Source organism: Trachypithecus francoisi, unplaced genomic scaffold, assembly GCF_009764315.1.
Source record: "Trachypithecus francoisi isolate TF-2019V2 unplaced genomic scaffold, Tfra_2.0 Lachesis_group10, whole genome shotgun sequence".
NCBI classification, from domain to species: Eukaryota; Metazoa; Chordata; class Mammalia; order Primates; family Cercopithecidae; genus Trachypithecus; species Trachypithecus francoisi.
The window spans coordinates 90,984,910-91,002,219 of record NW_022681455.1 but is presented as its reverse complement, the minus strand read 5'-3'; the positions used below and the strand labels follow the sequence as shown (position 1 = coordinate 91,002,219).

Genomic DNA, 17,310 nt, shown 5'->3' with positions numbered 1-17,310 from the left:
CTGAAAACTGCAACGCCTGCAGCAGGCATTGGTCAACAGAAAGGGTCCAATTCTCCACAATACCCGACTGCACATCGCACAACCAAAGCTTCAAAAGTTGGCTGAACTGGACTATGAAGTTTTGCCTCATCCGCCATATTTACCTGACCTCTAGCCAACTGACTACCATTTCTTCAAGAATCTCGACTTTTTGCAGGGAAAATGCTTCTACAACCAGCAGGATGCAGAAAATGCTTTCCAAGAGTTTGTCAAATCCCAAAGCATGAATTTTTATGCTACAGGAATAAACAAACTTATTTCTTATTGGCAAAAATGTGTTTATTGTAATGGTACCTATTTTGATTAATAAAGATGTATTTTAGCCTAGTTACAATAATTTAAAAATCATAGTCCGAAACCACAATTACTTTTGCTCCAATCTACAACTTACTTTTATTACCTACATTCTCTCAGTGAATGCTCATGGCCTGTAATGAAGGCCCAGCCATTATCTCCATTTACACTTGAGGCAACTGAGGCACTCATCCAAGAAGAACTGGCTGGTAATGGTGGAGCAGGGGTAAGACCCAGGCTGTCTGGTTCTAGAACCTGGACTCTTTTTTATTATTTTTTTTTTCTCTTTTCTCTTTTTTTTTTTTTTTTGGTGGAGTTTCTCTCTTGTCCAGGCTGGGGTGCAATGGTGTGATCTCGGCTCATGGCAACCTCCACCTCCTGGGTTCAAGTGATTCTCCTGCCTCAGCTTCCCGAGTAGATGGGATTACAGATGTGTGCCACCACGCCCGACTAATTTTGTATTTTTAGTAGAGATGGGGCTTCTCCATGTTGATCAGGCTGGTCTCAAACTCCCCAACTCAGGTGATCCACCTGCCTCAGCCTCCCAAAGTGCTATGATTACAGGTGTGAGCCACTGCACCCGGCAAGCCTGGACTCTTATCCAACTCTTGGCAGAAACTGAGCCTGGAAAAGAAAGATGCAGGCATTTCTCTTTTTTAAAAAAGATATATCAGAAGTTCAATTTTTGTGGGGGATGATATAGTTTAGGATGCTGAATAAAAAGGCTGATGACAGGGTGGCATGGGACAAACCCCAGCCTCATTGCCCGGCATCCACTTGAGTCAAGTGGAGTAAGGCTGTGACAAGGAGGGAAGACAAAACTGCCATATCCACACCTGGTCAATAATCGGCCTGGTATTCCCAAAGGCCCACCCTCAGTGCAAAGCTGGCATCTGGCTCAACAACTGGGCTTCACCCCAACTTCCCAGCCCACTTCCACCCAAATGATTAGTGGAAGTGTTTTCACCAAATATTTGGAAATTTCCTAGCTTGTGAAAGCAACACAAACAAGTGTTGCCAGAGTGGATAGCAGCCTGGCAGCAAAGCTGGCACTCACAGAGGCAGCTGTCTGTCTGTCTGTTTCTAAAAGGCAAGCGTTTTCCTAGGACCACATTTGCCTAGGCAGATGCCACTTTCCTCCAGCCAAAGGAGCCATCTGATGGGGTTCCTGAGGTCTCCTTGAAATAGGAATTTCGGCATCAGCCTCAGAGAGCACCCTGACAAGCCCGTGATGGTCACTAGGTGGGTTCATGTTCACCTCAGTTGTCCATCTCTTTGTGGCACAAGTCCCAAGCCACTGAGTCAGCCACTGGAGGAGGCCACAGTGCTCCCCATCACATCACCTCCCCAGCCACTGCTTGCAGAAAAGACCTGCCACTCTCTGCCTGAGGCCATTCTTCTGACCCCAGAAGCATGTTTAGCTGGGTGAGGGTGAGCTGGAAGTGCTAGAGAATCAGTGCCCCATGAGCGCACGTCAACACAGGAAGGACAGACAGTTGGTGGATAAATGCCATGGCTTTCTTGCCCATTGGTTGGGTAGGTGACCAGGTGTTTTCTGCACTGGCTCCAGGAGTGCCCCAGAGTACTGAGCTCCAATTTCCCTCATTGATAACTCTCTTGATAACTCTCATTTATTGGTTACCTTCGCTTTCCCATCTCACTTCACCGCTCTCCTATCAGCATTTACTGGGACCACCTCCCAGATAAACAACTTGCGCTGGAATCCTTGTCCACCTAGACCAGGGCAAGCTGTTCTACCAGGCCACCACATGTGAGTTACCCCAGCGGGGAGCTGCCCAGATCTTATTCAGAAATGCCCCTTCCAAAGATCAGCAATTATTGTCCTGTTTCCTGCTTATGGGTTCCTTACTTCAGGATTTTCAAACTTGAATTTCTCTTCAGTCCTTCTGCGAGACAACATACACCTTCATCCTGGAGATGGTTCTCCTCCAGGCTGGTGAGAACAAGAGAGAAAATCCAGTTGATATAACATTGATTATGGAAGATGATGTCAATAAAGATGAACTCACATGCCCCCCATATAGGAAATCCAACATCTGAAAACCCAAACTCATGGATAAAGAAAGAACAGATAAAGTACATTGTGGAGATTCTCAATTCTGGGGACATATTTGCAAGAGAATTCACTCCAAGGGCTCTCTATGTAATAAGTTCCCTCATCCTCCAGCTTCCCAATATCCATCTTTCCTTTCTTCCTTATTAATGGAAATCTCATTTCATTTGGACAGCCATGCACTTGGTGAAAAAACTGTATTTCCTACTCTCCATTGCAGCCAGGGCTGATCAAACAACATACACGTGGGTTGGTCAAGTAACATACACATGGTTGATACATAAGGGGAAGTTGACAGGTGGGACTCCCAGGAATGCTTTTTAAAGGAGAGAAATGCAGATGGCTTTCCCTGGTATATAGACTGAATCCTGGAATACAGAAGTAGTGCTGTAAATGGAGCAGCCATCCTGTGATCATGAGGCAACCAACCATGTGAATGAAGTCACAGGCTAAGGATGATGGAACAGAAAGATAATGAGACAGAGCTGAGACCCCTCCTGGCCTCTTGTAGCCACTGTACAAACCCTACACTGCCTACTTCCAGCTGCCTATACAGGAAAAAATAAACCCTTTCTTTGTTTAAACCTCTGTAGATGAAGGTATTCTGTCACCTGCAGCTTAACATGTAGTTAAACTAAATTTGGCCTGAGACTGCCTCCGTACTTTGAGTTCCTATGTGGCAAACTGCAACCTAACAATATATCCTTTTAACAAACAGCTAAGTCTCAGTCAATCACAGCAGCCAGGCTTCAATCACAGCCTACCAGCTGATCAGACTATGTCCATATAAGGAAAATGCCTCATCACACCATGCCCAAATAAGGCAAGTGCCCAGCTGCAACCAATCAAGTTGTTTTGTACATCACTTCCTTTTCCTGTCTATAGATACTGCTTGCCCACCTTGCTAGGTGGAGCGCTCCCAGTTCTGAATGCTGCCCAATTCATAAATTGCTGTATGCTCAAATCAGCTCTGCTAAATTTAATTTGCCTGAAGTTTTTCTTTTAACAGTAATCATAACTGATGCTCTCACAATAAGGTTCTCCTCTACTAAGAAATTCCAAGTGGCAAAATCCAGTCAGGATAGAATCAATCATACTTTAGTAGAGCTAGTAAGCCCTGCAACAGCCAAGGTCCATCCACAAAATCTGTTTATGTCAATGCCCATATGTTGCAGTACCTTTCTGCTTCCTGGGAAAATCAAACATTCAGCATTTTATCCCCCTGACATAATCTGAAACTGCCCAGAACATGTCAGAAAACTATACTAGTGGCATCTAAAGGATGAGAAACTTAGAATCTGCTTCAGGTCAACAGTATAAGCATGACTCATGGTTCCTCTTTCAACTATCAAAACTCCATTACACCTTCCAAAGTGACCTATGACTTGAATACCCAGTACTCCTAGGAACTCAAATTCACTTGAAAATAACAAAACTTTATTATTAGTAGTAGTCACAGTACTAATAGTAGTTGCAGCAGCAGCAGCAATAGTAGTAGCAACCCTGCCACTATTCTAATTTAACATTTATGGAGCACTTACAAATATGCCAGGCACTATATTAAGGTCTTCACAGGCACTACCTTATCTAATTCTTACAAAAATCCTCTATGGTTGGAAGTATTCTTACCCTCATTTTACAGACATGAAACTTGAGATTCTGAAATTGTTTTTTAACTTGCCTAAGATCATGGCCTGCTTGATTCCAGAGTTTGTGCTCTTAACACTTATGCCATGTGGAGGCAGTCATCAAACCAGCAAACCAATATATTTTATTAAATTAACAAATTAGCATGTACATACCAGGCTCTATAAGCTTCATACCACTCAGTACATATTAAGACAAACACAACCAATCAATCAGTCAATCACTCAATCATTGACCTTTGTCTGTCCACACAACTGCTCCTATGGATGAGGCCAGAGGATCAACAGAGATTGTGATCCACCTCCCCAGAGCAGCAAATCTCCCAAACTCACCAGAGTTCTTCTAGCATGACGTTCTTTGCCAGCATCAGTGCTAAGGCTTGGGCACCCACACTGCCAATGTTGTTCCCCACCAGGCTGGAGGTAACCATGGAACAAAAGCATGTCAGAGCAGGGAAGGATCTCAGAGATGAACTAACCTATGGAGGACAATATTCATGGTGCTCTCCTGGTCTGCTCCATTTCAGGCATCACTAATAGATTGTGGTGCTCTCTTTCTCTCTTTTTTTTTTTTTTTTTTACCCTTTTTAGACATCACTAATGGATTGCAGTGCTCTTTCTTTAAGCCTTTTTTAGATATTACTAATTGATTGCAGTGCTCTTTTTGTTTTGTTTTTTGCCTTTTTTAGACATCACTAATTGATTACAGTGCTCTTTAAGCCCAGGTGAAGCCTTAGAATTCTTCTTAATGTGGTGCACTGGGCAGCCACTACCAATGGATTGGAATTGGTCCTTAAGATAAAATGTACCTGATCCAGCCCAATATCTTCAATTTACAGATACTGTATCAAAACCCTGAGAGGACAAGGGACATTTCCAAAGTCACCCAGAAAGACTCAAGTGTCCTGTCTTGAAATCCAATGGTGTTTTTTCCTTACTCCATTGCCTAACATTGTGGGGTAGAAATAAAGTTCAAAGACCTTCAAAATTGGCCCAATTTCCTCCCTCTTTACCTGATCTCTCCAAGAAAACTGCAGGATAGACTCTGAAGCTTACCTGAGCCACCTCAAGCTCTGGTGATCACCCAAGGCTTCAGCCAGGGCCTGGGCCCCCTCGTCACCCACTCTGTTGCCCCAGAATCTGAAAAGGCCAAAAGAGTCAACAGACAGTGTCAGTGAGTACCTGATATGTGTTCTAGACATGAACTAACAGTCCTCCTTCCTCTGCAGTCCCAGCCCCAGGGGCAGGACCACTCAATCCCAGAGTGGCCTCCCTGGGGCTCCTGGTTCCAGCAAAGTAGACCTGTCTCTATCCTTTGGGTGGGATGGCCAAACTTAACCCAAGAGTTTTCAGTGGTTTTACATTGCAGACTTAGAGAATAGTAGAGGCCTACCCAGCCCCAAACCCTTAAGGACAGGAACTCACTGACAAGAGTAATTTACAGTTGTGACATTTTTTCTGACACTTAGTTCAGCTTCCTGGTAACTGCCACCCACAAATCCTTAGCTACCCTCCAGTACCTGCCCATAACAAAGTCTAACGCTTCTTCCGCAAAGCTCTTTATCTCTTGCTTCTTCCTAACACCCCGCCACACCATCAGCTTCAACACCCTCAGCTTCTGGGCCATCCTCCTCTGACTCATTGTAGTTTGAAAACATCCCTTTCCAGGTGTAGAAGGCCCAACTCACACCTTCTGACTTATCAACTGTATTCTAGGGACCTACCCTGGACAGGTATGTGCACAAGTTAGCAAAGGATGACTGAATTAGGATGTCCACTGCACTTTCATTCATTAGGTACATATTTATTGAGCTCTGGCTATGTGCCAGCACTGCTCTGTGCCCCAGGGATATGACACTGGAATAACAAAAAACCTGAAAACAACTTAATAGTCATCAAAAGTGACCAGTTAAATAGATTATGTAACACTCTGGGGCTCTTTGAAAAATGAAGTCAGGCTGAGCAAGGCAGCTCACATGTGCAATTCCAACACTTTGGGAGGCAAGGAAGGAGGATCACTTGAGCCCAGGAGTTTGAGACCAGCCTGGGTAACCTAGTGAGACCCCGCCTCTACAAAATATGAAAATATTGGCCAGGCATGGTGGCGTGTGCCTATAGTCCCAGCTATTCAGGAGACTGAGGTAGGAAGATCGCTTGAGCTCAGGAGTTCAAGGCTACGATGAGCTATGATTGCAACCACAGCACTCCAGCCTGGGTGACAGAGCGAGACCCTGTCTGTAAATATTAATAAAATAAATAAATAGGTAATTAAGTAAAGAGGTCATAATGACCTAAAAAAATTCCCATAATATATTGTGAAGAAAAAAAAAAAGCAAGTTACAGAACACTTTGTATCATATGACAGCGTTTGGGGGTTTTAGCACAATGCCTGGCCCAGACAGGTACCCTAATAAATACGTGTGGAAAGAGGTAAATACCCCCGATGTGGCAGATGTGACCTCAAGCAGAGGAGAGTTCAGTGGGGCTGTGGCCTCCTTTGTTCTAGACTCTGTTGCTACTAAAGCAGTGTGGAAAAGATGTTGATTTCTAGAGCAACATAGTCCCATTTGTGGCTCAAACTGAGCTTGAGGGCTGGGCGCGGTGGCTCACACCTGTAATCCCAGCACTTTGGGAGGCCAAGGTGTGTGGATCACCTGAGGTCAGGAGTTCAGGACCAGCCCGGCCAACATGGCGAAACCCTGTCTGTACTAAAAATACAAAAATTAGCCGGGCGTGGTGGTGGGCGCCTGTAATCCCAGCTACTTGAGAAGTTGAGGCATGTGAATCGCTTGAATCAGGGAGGTGGAGGTTGCAGTGAGCCGAGATCGCACCACTGCACTCCAGCCTGGGCGACAAAGGGAGACTACGTCTCAAAAAACAAAACAAAACAAAACAAAAAACTGAGCTTGGGAGTAACTTGCCTCCCTGTGAAACGGGCTGGAACACTTAGGCCCCAAGGTTATTTTCTCTTCCTACAGTCCCAGGTTCTAAAACTCCCAGTTCTTGTCAAATGGACCCCACTTTACACTAGGGCATGACAGGATAGGAGAGCGGCTGCTGGGAACAGCACAGGTGCAAGCCTGGGTGCCTAGCAAACAGAGGAAGCCTACCCTGGGGCTGCAGTTTGGGGCACACCCCTCCCTGGCAGGCCCTAGCATGGTCCTACAGGGAGCAAGAGCTCCGAAGGACCTTGCACAGCCCCCTCTTATCCTGGGTGCCTTCCTGTCCTTCCCCATTTCCTTCTCTTTCTTAGGTCAGGGATCCTCACCCCTGGATGTCCATCCCCTGGGAAGCTTTTTAAAACTCCTAATACCTAAGCCCTGCACCTAGATATTTGCATTTCATCAGGCTGGGGTGGGGGGCCTGGCAATAGTGTTTAGAAGCTCCCAAGTGGTTTTAATATGCAGCCAAAATACAGCCCTAGCGCCCCTAGAGGCCCAGAGGGCTTCCTGCCACCAGCTCATGGGCACTGCCCTCCCCTAGCCCCAACATCCCAAACTTCCTGTTTGTCAGGCCTAGACCAAGTGTGAAGGTAGCAGTCAAGGGCCGCCCACTCTTTCCCTGGCTTGCCCCGCCCCCCTCGCCACACTGGAGCTGGGCTGCCTCTGGGGCCTCCTGGCTGAAGAGTTTCATCTACCCCTAAATCCTCAAAAGTCCCAAGCCCCTCCATGCAGGTCTCTCTTTCTGGAATCCAACCTACCCCAGGAACTGCAAGGAGGCATTGCCTCGGAGGCCCTCGGCCAGCACTCGGGCTCCTGCAGCGGTGATGTGGTTATTCCCCAGCCTGGAAGGGAAGATAGAGGAGGCTGAGAGAACACAGCAGCAGCCAGAAGAGGCAGGCCATCTGTGCCCTGGCCAGGGAAACACAGGAAGAAAGCATTGAGGACCTGCCCAGGAGGCAGCAGCCACAGCAGGTGCCCTTGCTGCTAGGTCCAGTTTACTCAATGGCTCCCACAACTTGGTTTTCCCCCAGCAAAGGGAAAGAGGCAGTGGGATGCTGTTTTGCACAGCAGTGTGACAAGTCCTGGCAGGAGCCACAGTAGGCAGCTGTCCTGGGAGGTGGTTTCCCTGGGACAGCAAGGATGACTCAGGTTCACACCTTTCCCTCCGGCCTCAGCCACCATCGATACAGATTCCATCGTGCCCTCTGCAGCCTTCCCAGATCTGCTGTTGCTACAGGTAGGCTTTACCTGTTGCACAAGAGCCCTGGGCAGGTCCAGGTGGGTGGGAGAGAGGGGTGGGGCCTGCTGAGCCTTCCAGGAAGGAAGGAGAGAGGAAGGGCCAAGGCTAGGGATGGGGGAAGATCCCAGCAAGAATCCTGCTACAACCAAATCCAGACACCTCGGAGAGCTTCGGAGAAGCCCCAGAGCTCTCACCTGCAACTCCAGGCTTCCTGGGATAACTATACGTCTTCATTCTTTTAAGGAACTTCAAGCCACTCAGCTTACAGCAATCCTATAAGGCAGATATTACTGTAGCCTTGGAGAAGGGGTGTGGCAGCTAGGAGAACTCGCCTTTCAGGTCTCCAGCCTCAGCTCCCTGGAGGTAGCCAAGGGCCCCAGCTACTGTGCTCCAAAATCTAACATCCAGGTGTCTGCACTTGCCAGCCCCTGCCTGAGACATCAGGCTCCCCTGCCGGGTGAATTTGGTTCAAGAACTCCTCATCAGCCTTGCCAAGATGTCTTAGGACTGCACTGAAGTCCGAGGTGCCCCGTCTCAACCTTCCTTCCTTCCCTCTCTCCTTCACTCAGGGACACATCCCCCAGCCTCCCCCAGCTCCCTTCCCCACTTCCCCTCTTAGGACTTTTCCCCAATAAATGTGTGGCACATCGAATCCCTGCTTGGAGGACCGGACTCATATAAGGAGAAGCAAGCTGAGTTCTTGTGTAATTTAGCCATCATCTTTCAGCCACTCGCTTACTATATAAAGCCCCTGCCAGACGGTGTAGCCCTTCATGTGGATTAACTGGCTTGCTCATCACTACAACCTGTGAGGTAGCCATGGTTATTACCCCCATTCTACAGAAGGGGAAATGGAGGCACACAGACATTGGGCTGACCTGAGGTCATGCAGCTAATGAGGTTCAAACCTCGGGCAGTCTGGCTCCAGAGCCTGTGCTCTCAATTACAATGATATACGGTAGTCCCCGCCCCCTGCTTATCCGCAGCTTCGCCTTCTATGGTTTCAGTTATCTGAATTCAACTGCAGTCCAAAAATATTAAATGGAAAATTCTGGAGAAAAACAATTCATACATTTTAAATTGCATGCTATTCTGATCACACGCCATCCGGCTCCATCCCACCCAGGACGTGAATCAGTCCCCCGTCCGGGTCATCCACGCTCTATATGCTCCCATTTGGTAGTCATCAAGATCATCTGCTCCTGACATCCAGCCGCCGACCTCATCATTGCTCAAAGATTCAGGATCTCTGGGAGCAGATGATTCTCCTCCTGACATGTGGTCAGGTCAACAGCAGCCCAGCGCTACAGCACAGTGCTGCGTGCGTCATCCACCTCACTTCCTCCCATCACAGAGGCATTTTACCACCACACATCTTCCCAAGAAGAAGGGTGAGTACAGTACAAGAAGATATTTTGAGGGAGATGGAGAAAGTCCATATTCATATAGTTTTTATTATAGTATATTGTTATAATTGTTCCATTTTATTATAAGTTGCTATTACTCTCTTACTGTGTCTAATTTATAAAATACACTTTATCTCAGGTGTGTAGGTACAGGAAAAAGCATGGTATGTGTAGGGCTTGGTATTCTCCATGGTTTCAGGCATCCACTGGGGTCTTAGAATGTCTCTCCTGCACATAACAGAGGACTATTGTGTTGGCCACAAACTCAGCCTCCATTTCTGAAACTAGCACCCTTCTCAGGGATGGGCCAGCCAGATCTGGCCACAGCCTATTCCAGGCTTGTGAGTCTGAGGGAGCAGGCAGTGGTAGCAGGACTGAGTCCTTTGTACAAATTGGCACCTATGGTTCTGATCTCAGCAGCCCTCGCCGAGGCTGAGCTATGTGGCCAGCCATTTTAAGATGGCAGCTCCCATCCACAAACCCAGCCCAAGAGGTAAAAGAATAGATGGAGGCAATTCTTTACTTTGTCTTCTTTTACTGCCTCACAAATCACAGGAGGCAAGAATATCTGAGAGAGGGAAAGAGAGAGAAGCCAGGCCAACCCAGCGGCCAGCTAAAGGGGCGATTTAATGGCATCAGGCAGGAGAGAGAGACTCCAGTTGAAACTGGGAAACACTGGAGCAGCAGAAATGCAGACCCAGATGGACTGCAAACCTTGCACGCTCTGAGTGGTGAAAGGACCTCCTGGGAGTGTTGCAGCAACTGGCTGCCACAGCTGGGGTGGCAACTAACTGTGTATGCCTCCTCCACCGGGACAAGCTCAACATGCATCGTGGAACTCAGTAACCCCAGAAAACTGTGACACTCTTAGACACAGAAAAAGAAAGGGGCCTAGAAAAGCTTTTTTGCCCTAAGGGCCAAAGCTCAAAAGACAGGAAGTCCTCAGCAGGGCTAGTCCAGAGTTTACTGGGGAGATCACAGCATTAGATAACCCCTGCTTAAAATGAGACACTGTCCCTGCATTCAATCAGGAGGTCAGGAGCCAGCGTGGGCAGCGCCAGGCCAAGACCAGATCAGACTGACTCAGGTATGGGGCAAAAAATAGTTTCCAGGGAATAAGGAAAACCTGGGCTCACCTCAATGCCAAGAAGTTCTGCCTGCATGCAAGGAGCTTAGCCATGGAGTGTGCACAGCCGTCAGTCAATTTGTTGTTGAATAGACTGTTCAGTTCCAGAAGAGAGGAGACACAGAAGCAAAGCACAATGGACAGTGAGCACCAAATCCCAGGGTTGCCCTTCCCCTCTGGGCAGGAATCACCGGCACCCCTCCGCGTCATGCAAACAGCCCCTGCCCCAGCCCATCACTCACAGCTTCCCAGGCTGCACGACCTGGGGTGAGACTAGGGGACTTGGGGCCCATTGTCTACAGCCCAGGTTGACTTACGCTAACTTCTGCAATTGCTCGCAGTGAAGAGCACATTCAATGAGCTTGCAGATGCCTCGGTCTGAGATATTGTTATCGCGCAAACTAAAGAGACAAAATAAATACATTTGAAAATGGAGCCAGTAAGACAAGAAAAGAATCTACAAACCCCCCAAAGACTTTCATTCATCCCTGATGACATCCCCAGTGACACCACTCCAACAGGCTAGTCCCTGCTGAGCAAGCCCTATCTGCCACTTCTCTTGGGACACCACTCCCAAAACTCACCTGATCACAACATCATCTGAAAGCTTCCCTAAAATACAGATTCTCAGGCCCGTACCCTGGAGCTGGCAATCAACTATCTGCGGGATGGGGCCCAGGAATCTGTATATTTTAACAACTGTGCACATGATTCTTTATCTTCAGGCAAACCTGTGGGGCCTTGACTGAATGGTTAACAGCTCAGGCTCTGGAGTGCCTCAGCTGGATATTGGGATCGTGATCAGCCACTTATTAGTTATTTGCTGGTCTCTTCATCTATAAAAGAGGGAACAATAGTATTATCAGTCTCACCAGGCTGTGCACATAAAGCCTTGTGAGCACCTAGCACACGGTAAAAGTCACCTAGAACCATGATCGCTAGCACTGGTCACTATCCTTAGCACTTTCCAGTAATAACATTATTTCCTCCTCACAACAAGCCAGTGAAGTGGGTACCATTATTATGTGCATTTGTGAGAAAGAAACTGAGGCACAGACAAGCGAAGTGACTTTGCCAAGGTTGTACGGCACATAAAGGCTTTGAGCCTAGGCAGCTTGGCTCCAAACCCCACTCTTAACCATGACATTGTGCAGCTTCTCCCTTAGGGCCTCTTATGGCCACTTCTCTAGTGCAGGGATTTTTCAGACTGCAGGGTGCAGGTCATGCAAACCATTTTGAAGGTCCTGAGCAGCATTTCTAAAATGGAAATAGAACAGAACAGAAGAGAGCAGAGTTCATAAAGCAAAGTCATTTCGTAAAGCGTTGGTTCCATGTTTACACGGTGGTGCTCTCTCTCTCTCTCTCTTTCTCTCTCAATCACTGTGGGTCACATTCAAAAAACTTTTAAAGTCATCACTCTAGAGTCTGAGAGAGCCAGAGTCTAAAGAAACCTATATAGGGGCACTGTGTCTATAGGGTTTCCTAGAGGCTGAGGATTTCAGTTGGCATGGAAACACTTCAAGTGGGAGAGAGGCAGGTTGGCACTGTGGGAGAGGAGCCTGTGCCCTCCCCCTTCCTCCCTTCCTCTCTCTCTCTTTCTCTCTCAATCTCTCTGTCTTTCTCTCTTTCTCCCTCTCTCTCTATCTCTCTCTCTCTCACACACACACACACACACACACACACACACACACAATGCACTCACAGCACTCCCTCCCTCTCTCTATCTCTCTGTCTCTCACACACACACACACACACACACACACAATGCACTCACAGCAACCTCATGGTTGCTTCCCCTCCCCTACGGCCTTGGCAATTTTAGTGTGTGTAAGGTGAAGAGCAGTAAAACTCGCTCAAGGACAGTAATTGCTAATGGAAAACCAAGCTGGTTGCTGCAGACCGGTAGTTCTCTGAGTGAGACCACTTGTATCAGAATCCTCAGGGGTGTTTGCGAAAAATATAGATGCCCTGGGCCCCACCGCAAACCTACTGAATGGGAATCACTAGAGGCAGGCCCAGGAATCTGCATTTCAACAAACGCCTTTACACACCACAGTCTGAGCACCAGGAGCTAGAACCAGGCCACGCTCACCTTTCTCTGAACATACAGACAGACCTACAGGTTTCCCAGAGCCCTTCTGCACACCCTGGGAATCATGGGGACATCCTTCATCAAGGATGGAAGATCCATTCAAGAATTCCAGAGATGGACTGGCCTATGAGGATCATACAGGCCAGTGATGCCTGGCCTCTTAGGGTAAAAACTATGAGTCTACCACCCAGGAAAATGCACATTCTTATTTCTATCAGGGAAATTGCTCCAACAGACAGGTTTCCAAATTCCCACTCAAAGTATCAGGATCCTCCCTCCTAGGGAAATACAGTTTGGTGCTGGCTGTCTTCCACTTGCCTGGCCAGATCCACTCTCCCCCTTCTCTACCCATCTCTGGCTCCTGGGAGGCTGATGCCTGGGGATGACTCCAGCAGGCAGCCCACTCGGTCTCCCTGATGGGTCCAGTCAGTGGAAGGCGCTGGCCAGGGGCAAGAGTCGGGGTGGGGAGTTAGGGCCAAGCGGTATTCTTCCAGGTTGCAGAAGCTCAGGCAGCCCTCTCCATACCTTCCCCCCAGCTAATTAGTCTCCCTCCCCTTCCCCCTTCAAGTCTACCCTCCCCCAGCTGTTACTAACCCCAGGCCCCTGCACCAACCCTCTCGCTCTTCCTAACTCCTGCCCATGGCTTGTAAACAATCTCTTTATTAAACTCTCCTCAGATCACCCATTTTAAGTGTATCATCTGTTTCCTCCAAGACCATGATGGGTATAATCATATTTATATTCATTGCATATAATACATAGATATATTCGCTATATATGTTATGTATTATGTTGTTATTATGCTTTAAGCTTATGACCATGGTCCTTATGTCAGGGTTAACAAAAGTCACTGCACAGTTTCTAGTGAATATCCATGTGTTCGGCCCATAGTGAAAAATAAATCTTGTTGCTTTGCCCCAGAGAAGATGTATACTATCCTAATACTCTCAAGAAGGGGTTTGTCCCATGCTTAGGGTCAATTAAGGTCATCCAGGTGTAGCCTAAAGCCCCTGGAGGCTGGGAATCGATTTTAACTTTAATCTAGAACTTCTGCTTTCCCATAGGTTCTAAATAGAAGCAGGGCGTCCCCTTTCAAGCTGGAAGGATGTTGGGGAATCTGTGGCATGCTGATCCCCAGGCCTAGGCACACCCTCTGCCCTTACCTGCCCTCAAGATGTGGAAAGAGGCCACTGAGTTCAGAGGCACCGATTCTCCAAAGGGCAAAACCTCATATCTTTGGCTGGGGCTCTAAGCAATGCGGGTAGTGCTGAAATCCTGTTTGGACACTGTGCTACCTCAGGAATCCAAGAGTGGCTCCTCTTCCATTGTTGAAAGTGGCCAGGCAAATGGAAGACAGCCACTGTTGAAATCCTGCAGCCACCTTCTATTTCTTGGGCCCTGAAATTCCCATCTGATTGGGATGTTAAAGTCTCTGATGGGGCACTAGTCACCTCTGATTTGGTGACACATGGTACACAAAACTTTCTGCATGTGACCTCAAGGTTTTCAGGGAGCCTCTGAAGTGTATCCAGAGACTGGTGGGGGGCAGGAAACCTGCAATCAGAAATATGTGATTTGTGAACCTCAGCTCTGCCATTTCCTGTGTGACCCTGGACAAGTCACTTCACTTCTCTGAGCCTCAAGTCAAGGATATTGGAGATAATAACATTCCTGCCTACAGCCCAGGGTAGTTGTAGAGATTAGATGAGGTCATTCCAGAAAGTGTAGCACCAGACCCAGCACATGGGCCAGTCAATAAAGTATGGTTGTCATCACCACATACTGAAACTAAGACCCAGAAGGGAAGGGATCTGGACAGGGTTGCAAAGAAGGGTGGCAAAGGTGAAGCTGGGCCCAGATTTCTAGATCCCAGCTCGGTCCTCCCACACTTAGCCTTGATGGTGCTTCCCCATGCCTGAATAGCAATGCCCAGTAACACTCACTACAGAGCCTTGCAGACACCAAGGCAAGGCAGCAGCTGCTCCACGCCAATGTCACCCACAGAGTTGTAGTCCAGCTGCAGGGCCACAGGCTGCCGGAGGTGCCGCAGCACAAAGGCCAGGGCAGCACACTCGGCGGGGCCCACACTGCAAAATGTCAACTTGAGGTGCCCGACGTTCAGGCCACGTGCAGCCTTCCGTGCCAGCCTCTCCTCCTGCATCTCGTACAGGCTCCGGATAAGCCAGATGAACCCGGGCATGGCGTGCATGCTCTTGGCCTCACCCGGCGCAGCTGGCGGGATGGAGTGGAAGTGCTTGCGGAGGCTGCGGGCCAGACACCAGCGGGCACAGGCCTGGCGCCGGAGCAGCGCCTTCTCGGATGCCTGGCACTCGGCCAGCAGGTCCCAGTGCTCCCGGGACAACAGCCCCGCCAGGAAGGCTGCCGTGATCTGAAGGTTGTGTGGCTCGGTCTTCTGCAGCAAAGCTGCCACGCTGCCGTCCTTTCCCTCTGCGCCCTGGATGCACAGCGTGGGCAGGAGCCTGGCCATCGGTGAGTTGCCTGGCCTGCCACAATTGAAGAGGTGTCTGAGCAAAGCTGGTGACACATCAGCACTGAATGCCAGGTAGAATGCAGCAAAGAAGCACTGGAAAGTGATGTGCAGGAATTCCAGGGGCGCCATACTCCCTGGCACGATCCCTTTGGCACGTACCAGGAAGCCAAGAGAAATGTCATCAGGGCTGACCTGTGCCGCCTGGAGCTGCTGGGCTGAGAACACGTAGCAGCACATGCCCAGGCCCCACAGAGCTAGTCTGCCCAGGTGCAGAAGGGTAGGGAGACGGCCCCGAAGAAGACTGGGTCCCAGACCCTGGGAGGCTGAGTCTGGGGAGGTGGCATGCAGCAGAAAATGCTGCAGGATCAGCAGGTACATATCTGTAGTGGTCTTTGGGGACACCCCCTCCTGCAGCAACAGTTCCTGGTGGCATTTGGACACCATCCACGAGAAGACGGGAAGGTGGCACAAACCGTGCAGGGCTGAGGTCGCTTGGAGCAGGCGGATGAGGCGGTCCGCCACCCCTGGCTCACGATGGCGCTTCCTCAAGTACAGCTCGATGCCCTGTTCAGAGAAGCCCTTGAGGTTGAACTCGGTGCGGATGTACTTCCTGAGGAATGCCGACACAGCGGCCGGACGGCTGGTCACCACCTTGCGGGCATTCTTCAGCAGGTTGCCCTGCAGAAGGTTGAAGAGCAGGGTCTGGACAGAGGTGGGGTCGGTCGGGGAGCAGTGACGTTCACGATCCGTGAACCTGAACTTGAACTCGTCAAAGCCATCAAAGGTTAACAGGACACGGTCAGGGTGGTCAAGGAGGAACTGGAAGATGTCCTCTTGATCGACATCAGGCCAACAGCAGTGCTCAAAGAGTAGCGTCCGCACGGAGAGTGGTTTTGCCACGCACTGCAGCTGCCGGCAGCTGAATGGGAAGACAAAGAGAAATTCCTGGAAGTCTCGCCCTGCAGCCCACAGCAAGTGGAGCCGCTGCAGGAGCGTGCTCTTGCCGCTGCCTGCCTCACCCACCACCAGCACAGTGTCTGCATCATCGTTGAGGTGGCTGGGGGTGCTGAAGAGCTCCTCCAGGCCCAGGGTGGCCGGGCTCTTCTGCGGGGGTCCAGCCATGCCCACGTCTGCCCAGACCTCCAGGCCATTCTCTGTGTATATGTCCTCCAGGCAGAGCGTCTCTGCCCCATCATAGGTACTGAGGAAGCGAGCCTGAGCAGACACCGTGGTCCTCAGCTTGGCCATGTACTTCCTGCATGTGGCAGCTGGAAGGCAGAAGAAGAGGCAGATTAAGGTGGCACCATGGTGAAGAGGGGACCTAACCAGACAGTGGGCTGCTGTGGGGGAAGCTGACATAACTGAAGGGATAGGACAGCCAGCAAGCGCCTATCCTGGCTCCTCCATTCACAAGCTGTGGACTTTGAGGACAATCAAGGAAACTTCCTAACTGTCAGTTTCCACCTCTGTAAGGTGGGAGAAATGTTGATCTCTACCTTACAGACTTTTTACACGGATCAACTAAGATGACCTAAGTCAAGTGCTCAGCACAGTGCTCAACACAAAGTAAGTCCAAAGACATCAGTGACTGCCATTATCATTACTCACCAGGAGGAGTTGTAGATGATGGGAAGGGGCTCTAGGCTGGGATCAGAAGACCTGTATTCTGATATCTGTCCTGCCATAATAGCCGGGTGGCTTTGGATAAATCCCTTCACCATTCACTCTCAGTTAACTTGTTCTAAGGGGAGCAAAGGGCTTAAGGGCTCAGGAGCCCAATCTCTGAAGTCAGACACACCTGAGTTTGAAAACCTGCGTCCACCACACCCTTGGGCAAGCCATTTAGCCTTTCTGGGCCTCAGGTCTCTCATCTGTAAAAATGGGGACAATATACACCTGGAAGGATTGTTTCAGGAGGCAGTGAGATAAAATAGAGTTTAAAAGAATATCTGACATGGCA

General features: G+C 49.1%; 1 protein-coding gene across 7 annotated transcripts in view; it reads right to left on the bottom strand.

The window, feature by feature from the left end:
• NOD2 (nucleotide binding oligomerization domain containing 2) overlaps positions 1-17,310 on the bottom strand; it is a 39,534-nt gene that overhangs the window by 5,292 nt on the left and 16,932 nt on the right. For 2 of the 7 annotated variants that reach the window (XM_033218368.1, XM_033218370.1), the window contains exons 4-10: positions 14,803-16,618; positions 11,085-11,168; positions 10,778-10,861; positions 7,754-7,837; positions 5,110-5,193; positions 4,387-4,470; positions 2,204-2,287 (exon numbers count right to left, since the gene is read on the bottom strand). In XM_033218368.1, coding sequence (XP_033074259.1) covers positions 2,204-2,287; positions 4,387-4,470; positions 5,110-5,193; positions 7,754-7,837; positions 10,778-10,861; positions 11,085-11,168; positions 14,803-16,618 — 2,320 coding nt within the window. Of the gene's footprint in view, positions 1-2,203; positions 2,288-4,386; positions 4,471-5,109; positions 5,194-7,753; positions 7,838-8,429; positions 8,509-10,777; positions 10,862-11,084; positions 11,169-12,479; positions 13,299-14,802; positions 16,619-17,310 lie in introns of those variants that run through there. The other 5 variants (XM_033218367.1, XR_004438907.1, XR_004438909.1 and 2 more) reach the window with 5 other exon arrangements.